The 13,029-nt window shown below is 36.3% G+C and overlaps 1 protein-coding gene across 2 annotated transcripts; it reads right to left on the bottom strand.

The window, feature by feature from the left end:
* Positions 1-2,888: 2,888 nt before the first annotated feature.
* ftr66 (finTRIM family, member 66) lies at positions 2,889-12,676 on the bottom strand. 2 transcript variants are annotated; one of them, XM_056478674.1, is made up of 7 exons: positions 12,384-12,676; positions 12,085-12,269; positions 11,321-11,416; positions 9,262-9,483; positions 7,594-7,744; positions 7,438-7,497; positions 2,889-4,006 (listed from the first exon to the last, which is right to left on the bottom strand). In XM_056478674.1, exons 1-7 carry the CDS (start codon positions 12,661-12,663, stop codon positions 3,477-3,479), a joined length of 1,524 nt encoding a protein of 507 aa, XP_056334649.1. In that variant the 5' UTR covers positions 12,664-12,676; the 3' UTR covers positions 2,889-3,476. The 2 variants fall into 2 exon arrangements, with proteins under 2 accessions (XP_056334649.1, XP_056334640.1); XM_056478665.1 differs by having other exon boundaries at positions 12,085-12,676.
* Positions 12,677-13,029: the final 353 nt, after the last annotated feature.

Here is a 13,029-nt window from a genome sequence, read left to right as displayed (position 1 = left end):
TTTTTGAAGTGATGAAATGACGACCCGCAATACTTTTCACCAATTAGTCTTTGCCACGCCATTGCTATAGGTAAGGCTAAGTATTAGCATATGCTAAACTATGCTGTTTACAAGTCATTTTAGACCCATAAATAAATTGTGAGATCCACAAATACATACCCTTGTATTAATAATATTACTATTAGTGTTATAACACAATGCACTCGTCGTGTTTACAAGGGCTTGGATTAGAGTCTTCACATGAAGTCTCGTTAAATACATTAGTCCCATGATATCTTATTACACCATTTTAGATGTTTAACAGTGGCCAAGATCAGTTTAAATGTTTCAAGAGTGCAGTTGGTAAGGGGGTAAACCAGGAACTAAAAATGTCCTTTTAGTAGTTCTGAAGATCATACTATTCCGACGTGGGACTGTTCAAATGAGAACCAGCTTTGCTGTGCAGATGACTGGCATAAACAAAAGATTTAGTCAAAATGAAATGTAAGTAGGCGTTTAATGCAACTTGACCTTTTTGAAAATCTGGATTTAATAATTCAACAAATTGTAGAGCTGATAAACAAATAGTTTCATCTCGGGTTGTAAATCAGTATAATTGATCTGAATCACCTCAGTAACTATGTGAAAATCTGTCTTGTGGGAATGTTATGTTGTTTCCAAAACAAGCAGGACTGCATCTTGGTGCACTGCCAAATAACAGCATATTTTGAGCCCCAAACTGAAGCTGATAAACTCTAGTGTAACATGGTCTGAAACCACATTGGGTTAAGGGGAAAGTTCTTCCAAAAATTGAAAATTACCTCATAATTTTCTCTCCCTCATGGTTTTATACCTTAATGTCTTGCTTTTGTTGAACACAAAAAGTAGATATTCTGGAAAATGCTAAGGCCTGTTGCACAAAGCTGGTGTCCTGACATTTTATCTTACCCATCAGATTATGCTACTAACACTGTATTTGAATGGTTCTGAGGTTGTGGTTAGGGATTAGGTAGGTTAGTGCGATATTACAGCTTCATATCACACTACTCCACATTAAAATTTACACTGGTATAGCAAAATCTGATGAGTAGCATATTGCATTATAAAAATGTGCTATACCTACTTTTTGAATGGGAGGTAGGACAATCTGACAAAGTAGGACAAATTGACAGAACAACGGTTTGGGTTGTTAGCCAGGTTAGTTTGCATTTATTTTGAGCAAACTCTAAGTGTTCTGGCTTAAGAGGGTAGTTTGGTGTTGATCCTTATGACTTTCATCCCATGGTAACCTACTCTACACAGCTAACCTTTTTTGGAGCAGTTTTTATTCTGGGATAGTGATCCAAAAACCCAACCTGGACAATCAGCTATTGTTCAGAATTAAAGTCTTTTACACTAAATGTATTAGTCAAAATTGTCTTTTGTTACTAATAATTAATTTATATGAATTATAGGTGCAGCTATTTGTTAACATATGTTATTAAAATCAGTTTATTAATTTGCCCTATTATATTTTATAAATTGCCTTCTCAAGCTTTTGCTGCATCAGCATTTATTCTGCCTTGTTAATGCATTTAAGTTCATTATATTTCCATTAACAATATCTGAGTCCTTAATTTTTAACAGAGAAATTAATTGCTGACACTCTTTCAGTAAATGAATCAAACTAGTCCTCTACAGCGTGATTGGCTGTTTGCTGCATGTGCCACTTTTTCAGGTGCATGGAGTCCAGAGTTAATCACAATCTCTGGGTTAAAGCAGCACCAAAGGAGAAAGTTTATATGAACTATTGTAAAACTATTGATCTTAACCAGGTTGGATTTGTCTGGTTTTGTCAATCTGAAACTCTCCAACCTGGAGTTTGATCAATTAGTTTTGTGCAACAGACCTCATCATTGACTCTCATGACTTTCAGAAACTATGGAAGTCAATTGATCCCATCAACGAGGATTTTTTCAAATATCTTCTTTTGTGATCAACAGAAGAAAGAAACTCAAATAGGTTTGAGTGAGTTATCCCTTTAATTCAAGTATCTGTTTCTTAGTCCTTCATTTAGGTTATCCCTTAAGCGCACTCCCATGAGATAAACCATTTTCTTCTTCATCATGATTCATTATGTTTCTTTAACTACCAGACAGGTTTATATTCAACCAATTTAGAAATTATTTTGAATGACCTTAACATACAACCCCAAACATAGAGTTCATGTCCTTATTTGCATATTGAGGCAATAGTTAACTGATTAGATCAGGGGTGCTTAACCCTGTTCCTGGAGATCTTCCTTCCTACAGAGTTCAGCTCCAACTCTGATCAAACACACCTGAACCAATTAATTAGGACCTGTACAGCACTTGATAATTACATACAGGTGTGTTTGATAAGGGTTGCAGCTGAAATCTACAGGAAGGTAGATCTCCAGGAACAGGGATTGAGCACCCCTGGATTAGAGGGAAGCAGAAAGTGATCTTTTAAGATGGGCCATAACTAATATCAAGATATTTTCCTACATGGACTTTCTTCAGACTATAGAGGTAAGAATGAGCTCTTGGGCCTTTATTCTTTTACCATGTAATTATGTGAGAATTATGGTCTATAGTTTTGGTACTATAGATAAATAAATTATAGAGATTGTGGTCATTTTCTGAATAGCTTACGTTTTTATTTTTAGTAATGTATGTGTTAGTTGGTTAGTTTCAGCGTTTCATAACATTTGGCCACCAGAGGTCGCTGTTTTTGTTGAATTGCACTGCTAGGCAATGATTTATTTTTATTTTTTCCTTTCGAGACTTTCACCATTTACTAGAATACTGTTTCTGCTTTGTTAAAGCATACTAGATGTTATTAAATACCAAATAAACTAGACTCTACATATTGAAAAAGTTAACCTGTGAAAAGCAAAGCAAATAAAATGGTAAACAATGCGTTTATTTGTATTGTTTTAGTAAGAGCTGACAAAGAAAGAATGTGTAAAGGCATTCAGACAATATTAACCTCAAGAGACATTCCACAGACAGAAATAACTTCAATTCACAGTGTGTGTAGTTTAAATAGAAAGACATTACCATCTTCTATATTAATGTATCACAAGTGTTCAACTAAAAAAGTTTTACATACTGTACAGTTAGCAATACAAATATATTTAGAAATTGAATATACATTTTTTGCTATGATTTGAAAAACAAAATGTCTTTCAGTGTAACAATATATAAAGGGTAGATATTGTGAATAATTTGACCATTTAATAAATTTAAGCAATATTTTTAGTGTAAGTTTTAGCCATATGTCAGATATAAGTAAAAATAAAATGTAGTATGATCTCTTTTACGATTACACTAAATAATAGTTTGTTTTAACATATGTTACTGTGACAGTTTATATTTGTACACCTATTCATAATCTGTATATCCCTAGTAGGCTATTAATTAAATAATAGAGTACTCTCAGCACTTGTTAACTTATTTTAGCTTAAATTTTTTTGCCCAATCTTTACTGGGCCTTCACTCCAAATGGCACAACTTGATGGAGGATCCATAGCAGGAAAACTCAAAACCAGGATAGAGAGGCTGTGTGAATGTGGTCTGAAACCTGTGGAGCAGAGTCATTGACTCTTCAACGCTGTAAAACGCAAGCGTCCCGGCCTTATGATCCAGATAAACCCCAATCTTTGAGGAGCCTGGCTCTGAGATCTTACTGACTGTCCCGTTGTACCAGAAAGCGTAACTCTTCTTGCAGCAGAACAAGCTCCAGGATTTGTCATTGTGACCGAAGTGAGCTTCACTGCTTTCCCCTTTCCTGGCAATGTTTTTGTATGCGACGGCAATGTTTACCCCCATCCCGCTCCACTCCAGCTCCCAGTAGCTGCAGCCGGTCAGGCCCTCTGTGCCTAACACCTGGCACCAGTAATCAAAGCGCTCTGGGTGGTCGGGACAGGATTGTTCTCGGCTCCGGACGGCCACTTCTCTGTTCCCCTTGGACAAGCTGAGGTCCTTATGGGCTGTTAAAGGATTTAGTTGCAGTGGGCAGGAATCTGAGAAATGGACAGAGGATAAGAGATCAGCTATGTTAATTCATGGATGTAGCCTATCATCTTCGGTTTACATTCATCTTGAGTTTTTGATATGCAGTTAAAGGCAAAATTGATAGCCCACCTATGAAATTATAGTTATTTTTAAATAATTCACAAGTGATGTTTGGTAGAGCATTAAAAGTTTCCACAGTATTCTGGCCCGTAGCCAGCCTGGTGAAAGGGGTCCCCGCAAGCATTTTTTTTTAAAAAGATATCTAATAGATGGTTGATAGACGTCTAAACATGATCGTCTTGGCTTAAACAAGGCAACATTTTGGGCTGTCAGTGAAAATCTAATAGACGTCTAAGAATTGGCCAAAACTAGACTAATGATCAAACGAACACGAATGAACGACTACACATATAAAGTCTGTCTAATCTGTCTATTTGACCATTAGTCTAGTTTTGGGATATTCTTAGATGTCTTAGATTTTCACTGACAGCCTAAGTTTAGCCTTGTTTTAGCCAAGTTGTCTACATTTAGATTTCTATTAAAGACAAAAATAGATTGAAATAGAATTGTCGGATGGTCATAATAACCAAAAAAAGTTCATTAGAAAATTCGAGGATAACAACAATATATCCAAAATAGTATTCAAGTTCATTTTAATATCGGTGCTTCACACCTTTTCATTGGTCATTTTTGTTTCAACAATAAGGTCCAAGATTTAGAATAAAAATCACTTGCAAAATGTTTTCTATGTTTAAAAACAATACAGTAGCGAAAGGTGACTTTACTTATGTCAGATTGTATGTTTTCTTGCACAGCCTCATGAAAAATATTTGTGTGCACTGGCCAGAACGGATTAGCTTAAGTCACACAGAAGCAACACCCAACAGAGGATTCCACTTGGTCTTAAAACCTTTATCAATGGGTTATTTTTTATCATTTATGATGGCATAGCTTTTAGAAAAGGACAAATGAGCTCATGTATGGGACAAATTCTATGGGGTGGGTCTTTTGAACCACCCAAACTCCCCTGGGTACGGGCCTGGTATTTCCTACGGTATATTTTTTTTGTTCTGGATAAAAGTCTTATTTCTTTTAGTTTGGTTGGATTAAAGCAGATTTACTTAAAAAAGTTTTAATGTGAATAATATTAGCCCTATTAAGATTTTTTTTTTCAGTTGGTTACACAAGTAACCACTGTTGTCCAATGACTTGCCAAATTCATCGAATTTTCCTAGTTAACCTAGTTAGATAAGCCTTTAAAAACATAAGATCCCTTTCAAAACATAAAAAATGCCCAACCACAAATTTTTGCATGATAATGTTATGCAGCAGTTAGTTTTAAGATTGACATGTACAGCAGCTACAGTTTGTCTGTTTTAGTAAACTTTTGAAGTAGTAAATCTTATAATAGTTCCAACGCAATCTCACGGCAATTTGTAACTTTTTGATTAAAAAATTCAAATGAATTTGTACGATCTAATTTGTTCAATTTAGTACAATTAGCTTATCCCCCAATGACGGTTGGGTTTAAGGGTGGAGTTGGGTGCCATGCCTCTTTTTAAAAACCGTACAATTTCGTATGACTGAACACATACAAATTTGTATGAATTAGCCACTAACTTACGTTTCTCATGAGATCAGACTGAATAGTTCATATCTAGAGGCAGTGTTGGGGTAAGTTACTTTTCAAAGTAATGCATTACAATATTGAGTTACTCCCCAAAAAAGTTACTAGTTGCGTTACTTTTTATGGTCGGTAATGCGTTACATTATTTTCGAGTTACTTTTTCTTACCTGCCTGAGGCTTGATCTCATTAAATAGAGGAGCTCTGCATTTAAGGACACACTGTATAACCTACACCTTTATTTATCATTAAAACATTTTTTAATAATGTTACCTTCTGAAACATTCCTGATGCTATACACGCCATATAAACATATTAGTGAAAGTTGAAAGCAATGTGTTTGCTACATTTGTATTTTTGTCTTATTAGTTCAGTAAAATCACTGTCCATTGAGACAATCCCATTTTCTTTTATGCGTTCAAAATATTGAGAATACTTCCACCAAAGAAATGTATGGCTCTTAGTTTCTTAATTTCTGTCTGTTCCCGCGGGGAACTCATTCTCTCATTGAGTGTGATTCAACGTGATAACGTAATTTTAATTTAGCAAATTATTTTTAATAACCGAATTAATTGATCTAAAAATTTTTTTAAAAAGTAACTCAAATATCATTACTTGATTATTTAAAGTAATGCGTTACTTTACTCATTACGTAAATTGCACGGTCTAAAGGTTGACAATCAATCACAGTCTTTATTGTTGTTGTTTTTTGTCAAAACGCAGTCATTCTAGAACAGGGTGTCCGCGGGGTCTTAAAAAGTATTAAAAGTTGATACATGTATTATGAGAAAATTAAGACCCTTAAAAGGCATTAAAAAGTCTTAGTTGTGTTTTTACGAGGTCTTAAATTTTGTTCAAGCGTTGCCCAAAGTGTTTGACTCCAAAAAATCATAAATCTATTTCTTTTCCTCCTAATATTAACAACGGCGTGCTCGATTCACGTGATTGGTTTGGGCCGGGGCATGTCTGGCCAAGCTTCTCCGTCCAAGTGATGTCACGTAATTTGCGACAAACAAAAGTGATGTGACACTCTCCACATGTAGCAAAACCATAGTTCGCGTACTCCTGGTTGGAGAAAGACGAGTTTAACCAGTGGCTGAAGCCTGTCGCTGAAAACAATGGTGTAATATTAACAACTGTTTATTAAGGTAAAGATTTGATATTGATTAGAACTTAAAGTGGCGAGGAGGTCTTGAAATATTCTGAGAAGGTCTTTGAAAAGTCTTAAAAAGGTATTGAAATTACCTTTAGGATTCCTGCATATACCCTGTTGAATGGAAAAAAAAATCCCTGTGCTTACTTCCATATAGGTAAAAAAAAAACAATATGTGAATGAAGTAGAATATCATTACTACATTATCATTACTACTGCAAAAAAATGTAGGTAGATGATGATCTATTTTTTGACTAGAATTCGAAAGTCCGCATTTTTTTCCCCATGAGGCCACGGGAGACGATTTGTACATTTAAATGATAAAATTGATGCTGTGTGAATTTCTAAATTTGGACCTACTACTATATACGGTGTGTGATTTCGAATGCAGTGACAGTTATGATGAATGAATCATTGCATTATTCACTCAACCGATTCACTTAACCAATCTACATTTATGAACGTCTACCATTTCTATGCTCACACAGAAGCAACAGGATGCATAATGTCAGACCAAGGTAAAATTGGTTTTAAATCGTTGTGGAAATTGGAGCAGTAATGATGCTGTTTGTGTTGCTCAATTTAAAAATCCATGTTTTAACGTCAAAAGCTGACATTTAAAATCAATAACACTTTGCATTAGTGCAGTTAACGGACTTACGGTACAGGAACTCGGATCTAATTTTGGGCTCCGTGCAGTGAAGGATCGTCATTGATCTGGCTGGAGAGAAATGGAAAGCATGTGTATACGCGGTAATGGTTTAACAAAAAAGCAGATGAGGGGGGAAAAATTTAACTCAGAATGTTTTGCCCTTACCTGCTTGATGGATCCTGAGCCACTCTCCTTTAAAGACATCTTCAAGCTTCTTCTTTAAAACAGAAATCGCATCGTTTACCTTGCCGAAATCTGAGAGTGAGGCTATTGTGAAGGGAGGGTCAGGAAGTCCAGAAGAGAAGGAATTGCAATTCTGTAAACAGAAAGAGAGAGATTAAAAAAACATCTGTTAAATTGTATTTTTGGGGGATTTAAAGAGTTAGTTCACCCCAAAAATGTTATTGTTTCAATCACCTGTGACCTTCGAAACACAAATTAAGATATTTTAAATTAAATCTGAGAGCTTCCTTATCCTCCATAGATAGCAACCATCCCAAAACCACTTTTTTGGCACACAAAAGTGCATCCCAGGCTCATTCTGAAAACGTATCGTTATATACATTTCTGGAGTGACAAATACGTCCCAGGAGCTATGTTTTTTGCAGTTTATGTTTTCGTGAATCCACCAGAGTCCTCTGTGTATGCTTTTTCAGATCTCAAATTTCTCTCACGAGTGCCATTCTCACGTACTGTTCTCACGTAAATCCACCAGAGGCCGCTGTCAACTGACTGAATGACTGACTGATTTACCGCTCGACTGACCCACCCTCTCCCTTCCCTAAACCCAACCAATAGTGTTTTCAAAAGCACCGATCGATCCGCAGACAAACATGGCAAGCTAACTGGACAAAACACCCAACCCGCTAAGAGCTGGTATCAAAGCGGCAACCTTCCACATGGGAGTCGGTTGCTCTACCATGAAGACTAAAGATCATGGCCTCTAGTGTCTGTCGCTAGAGCACCTTTAGAGGTCAGAGGAGTGAGGTTTACCTGCACAGCACTTACTAGCTGGCCCTGTTACACTTTTATATGTTTACAGTTGGAATCCACTTAAGTCTTTGATGTTTTTAGTTTTGTGTCTGAACATCTTCGCACATCTTGGAAGCATTGCTTTTTTACAGTGTTTCTCAACCACGTTTCTACAGGCCCACCAGCACTGAATGTTTTGGATATCTCCTTTGTCTTTTACACCCATTACAGGTCTTTCAGTCTCTGGTAATGAGCTGTTGATCTGAATCAGGTGTGTTTAGTTAAGGAGACATAAAAAAATGTGCAGAGCTGGTAATCTTCCAGGAACGTGGTTGAGAAACACTGCTTTATATGGACCCAGCAAACAATTTTGTGCTTAATATATATCTAAAAAAACATCTAAACGTAGACAGCTTGGCTAAAACAAGGCTAAATTTGGGTTGTCAGTGAAAATCTAATAGACATCTAAGAATAGCCAAAACTAGACTAGTGGTCAAATAGACAGATTAGACAGACTTTATATGTGTAGTCATTCATTTCAGTTTTTTTGATGACTAGTCAAGTTTTGACCTATTCTTAGACATCTATTGGATTTCACTAACAGCCCAAGTTAAGCCTTGATTTAGCCAAGGCGACTATGTTTAGACGTCTATTAGACCTCGATTGGACAGCTTTAAAAAAAAATGCTTGCTGGGGAGGATGAGAGAGCTCCCAGATTTCATCTAAAATATCTTAATTTGTGTTCTGAAGATTAATGAAGGTCTGAGGGGATTGGAGAGACAGGGTAATTAATAACATAATTTTCATTTTTGGGTGAACTAGCCCTTTAAACTTTTCAGACAGCACTGGGTTTAGGATTACCTGAAGAACATGGACCTGATCTTCAGACTTCAGAAGCATCTCAAGCTCGTGATCTCTCTGTTTGAGCTCATTGATTTCTTGCTCCAGTGTCTGCAACATGCTCTCCGCAGCTTTCTCTTGATCACTGATCAGATCTTTGAACTTACACTGCCTCCTTTCGATAGACTGCATCAAGTCACTGAAAATCTTTTCACCATTTTCCATAGCAGTCTGTGCAGAGATCTTTTAGTGCACAAAAACATTTACTTAATGTAAGAAATCTATTTATAAGTACAATCAACAAATTTACCTTTTATAGGAGCAATATCACACGAGTAACAATGCAATATGGCTGTATATCGGCACTGGTGGGAGGAGTGCGGCGGCTACCGAGTTGCCTTAGTGTCCCACCAGTGACAATATACAGCCATAACGCACTGTTACTCGTGTGATATTACGTTTATACAACAGTTTGACTGCATAATCGTGTAAATAAAAAATAACGATTATGTGGAAAACACAGAGAGTCTAAAAATCCTTTTGTATGAGGAACTACTTTCTTCCACCATTTATTTACATCTGCAGCTGCCGTCAGAACAACAGAAACCATTGCTACTTCACCTACGTCATTTTAGAGTTAGTATTTGAATGATTCTCCAGCGGACTGTCTAAAGAGATGACAAAACAGGATGCTGACATTTTAGAATTATAAGGCTTAACGGCATAAAATGCCATCAGTCTACAGAGATTTCCCAGTATTTCTCTGCTCCAATCAGGAGATAATTATCCCTAAAAAAGCCAGAGCAGCGAAACGCTACCAGATTACTGTTGTGTTTGCGATAAGGAAAAACGCTAAACATATGCGGGCATTTCTTCTTTCTTTTTTTTTTTTTTACTGAACTCGTCTGCAGTAATGAAAACAGGAGACTCATTAAAAACAAACAGATGCCAACCAAAAAGTAACTCAGTGTTATACAAAGAGTGGCCAACCCAAAATACATACATTCCTGATATGTGAGTCCCATCCCACACTTAATACACTACAACATAGAAAAGAGATAGATCGATCTAGAAAATCACTTACCAGTTTAATAGTGATTTGATCAGCTGTAGTTAGAAATTATGCTCTTTTTCTCTTATGCGGTCTCTGTCGCCATCTTGTGGATGAACAATATCAGCTGTCTTTGCTCTGCTCAATGACAGGCTAATGGCCACCGACGCGCGGTCTCTCAGAAATGATAAATATTTTAAAATAGGCGCTATCCTTATAAATAAACTTCATTGTTGCAATCTAAATAACTACATTCTCCCCTAAAAAGCCTCAAAAATACATTATGTTGCCCAACAGCAGAAATATATTTCCAAATGTAGTGTCCTCTGCTTAGTGCTATATGTTGGCGAAGTAATACACAAGGATAAAGGGTAAAGAGGCTGTGTGTGCTGTTATTTGCAGAATAATGCACAGCCATCAGCCAATCAGATTCAAGAACCAGACAGAACTGTTGTATAAATACATATATTATCTATTACATATATTGCATATTTTAATTTAAAAATTATTTTCAGTTCAGCTTTATTTTTAGTTTAGTTGCCACACAACTTTGTTTTATAACCCACATCTGTGTAAGATATAGGCAAGCTGTACAGTATAATTAAAAATTGACAAAACAAATATATTTAAGCAATACATTTAAGATATCTATATACATGTATTTATTAATGATAAGAAATAAATAAAGAGTGATAGTTCATTTTAAAACATTTCATTGTTCATCCATTTCTTTAAAGAGACGGACAAAAAATGAAAATCCTGATTTATTCACTTTTTACTGGTTTCAAACCTTTATGACTTTCTTTTCTTCTAGTAAACACAAAAGAAGAGATATTTTAAAAGCATCAGACTATTGACTTCCATAGTATTTGTTTTTCCTATTATGGATGTCAATGGTTATCAGCTTTTTGTGTGTTCAACAGAAGAAAAAAACAGTTTTTAACCCCTTGAAGGAGAGTAAAAAGTGAGTAAATTATAATTTTGTGTGAACTGTCCCTTTAAGTTAAAACCGTTGTGGACACATCTTACTTTCAGGGCTTCTACAGCCTGTTTAAGCTCCATTAGGTCCTTCTCTTTCGAATGGATTTTGAGCTTGTATTTCTGTCGTGTCATGCCTAATTCTTTCTGTAAGGGAACACAAACGACAATTACATGTTGGAAGAGCTTTATTTGTGATTTTTTTTATAACTTGACTTCATATTCTACATGACAGTTTAATCACTAATACGAATAACCTTTGCTATATAAACAAATGAGTTTATACACTATTTATGAAGAACTGTTCAATATTCAAAGTAGCAGACCACAAAGCTGAAGCAAACAGGTCTGACTTCTTTCTGATTGGTCAGTGGTGCAAGATGTTTATCTCTTTTTTTTTCAGAAAAAGGAAGCTCTGATGGGATCTATTTGTGTATGCAGGTTAGAATTTGAATGTGAAACAGGAAAAGGGTTTTGTTATACTTTTGTAACCTTAAAATGTCACATATTTACAGGTATGTTGTTTCCTTTGGCTGGAAACGTAAGCTCAAACATTAGTCAATTCAATGCCTTCTTTCTTTCTTGGACAATTTTTCCAATTACTCTTGCATGAACTTTTCCGTACAATGAACACTGTTCATATTGGGCACTGGAGTGCACTTTGGAAAATGTGCATTGCCTCAGTGGAAAATGATTTTGGCTACTGAAGTATGTTGAGGAAACTGTCATTTACCGCACCCTCCATAGAGTTAAGACCCATGAAAAAGTCTCTCAAATACACACCCGAAGCAAGCAAAGTATAAGAAAAAAAATACCTGTTTCTTTGTGCTTTCCACATCTCCTGGTACGATATCATGACCCTTGTGGTCATCCATCACACATAAAAGACATATGCATTGTTGATCGGTTCGACAATATATCTCTAAATATTTGTCATGACGAGGACAGATCTTCTCGTGTATGTTGGCCAAGGCCTCGATCAGCTTGTGTTTCTTCAAGGCTGGAGATTTGTAGTGTGCTTTAAGATGATTCTGACAGTAAGATGCCAAACATACCAAGCAAGACTTGACAGCCTTTTGTTTGATACTCGTACAGAAATCACAAGTTACATCACCTGGCATGAAGTTGCTGTAAATCTCCTCCTCTGGTAGCTCCAGTTTCTTCAGCTTGTCCACCACATCTGCCAGCATGGTATTTTTGTTCAAAACAGGCCTGGGAGTGAATGTCTGTGCACACTGGGGACAGCTGAAAATCCCCAAATGATCCTTTTGCTTCCAGTAATCATTAATGCAGAGCATGCAGTAGCTGTGGCCACATGGAATGGCGACTGGATCTTTCAGCAGATCCAGGCAGATTGCACAGCAAAACTCTTCAGTATCCAGGAGTCCTTCCATGTTGTTGTTTTCTGCTGTAGCGCAGTGGATGAGATTAAAAAGGTTGACACTGTTCCCAGTTTAACGCGGATATTAATGGGCCACACCTCTATAAGTACTTCCTATTTAAATAACAGATAAACAGGCAAATGTGTGTGCTAGCAATGTAAAAAAAAAAAGAGGGACTGTAAAATGTCAACAAAATTGATCAAATACAATAAAGATATACTTGGAAATCCTTTACATTAGTGGTCCTTCACCTGGAGGCCCTAAGACCAAATGATTTTAAAATACAGCTGTAAGCAGCAGTGATTATTATGGGTCCAAACAGAAGTGAGATAAATGAAAAGCTAAATGGATGGGATCAGACCATCTGCAACAATGAGT

Source organism: Danio aesculapii, chromosome 2 (genome assembly GCF_903798145.1).
Source record: "Danio aesculapii chromosome 2, fDanAes4.1, whole genome shotgun sequence".
In the NCBI taxonomy this organism is placed as follows: Eukaryota; Metazoa; Chordata; class Actinopteri; order Cypriniformes; family Danionidae; genus Danio; species Danio aesculapii.
This window is presented reverse-complemented; position numbering and strand designations above follow the sequence as displayed.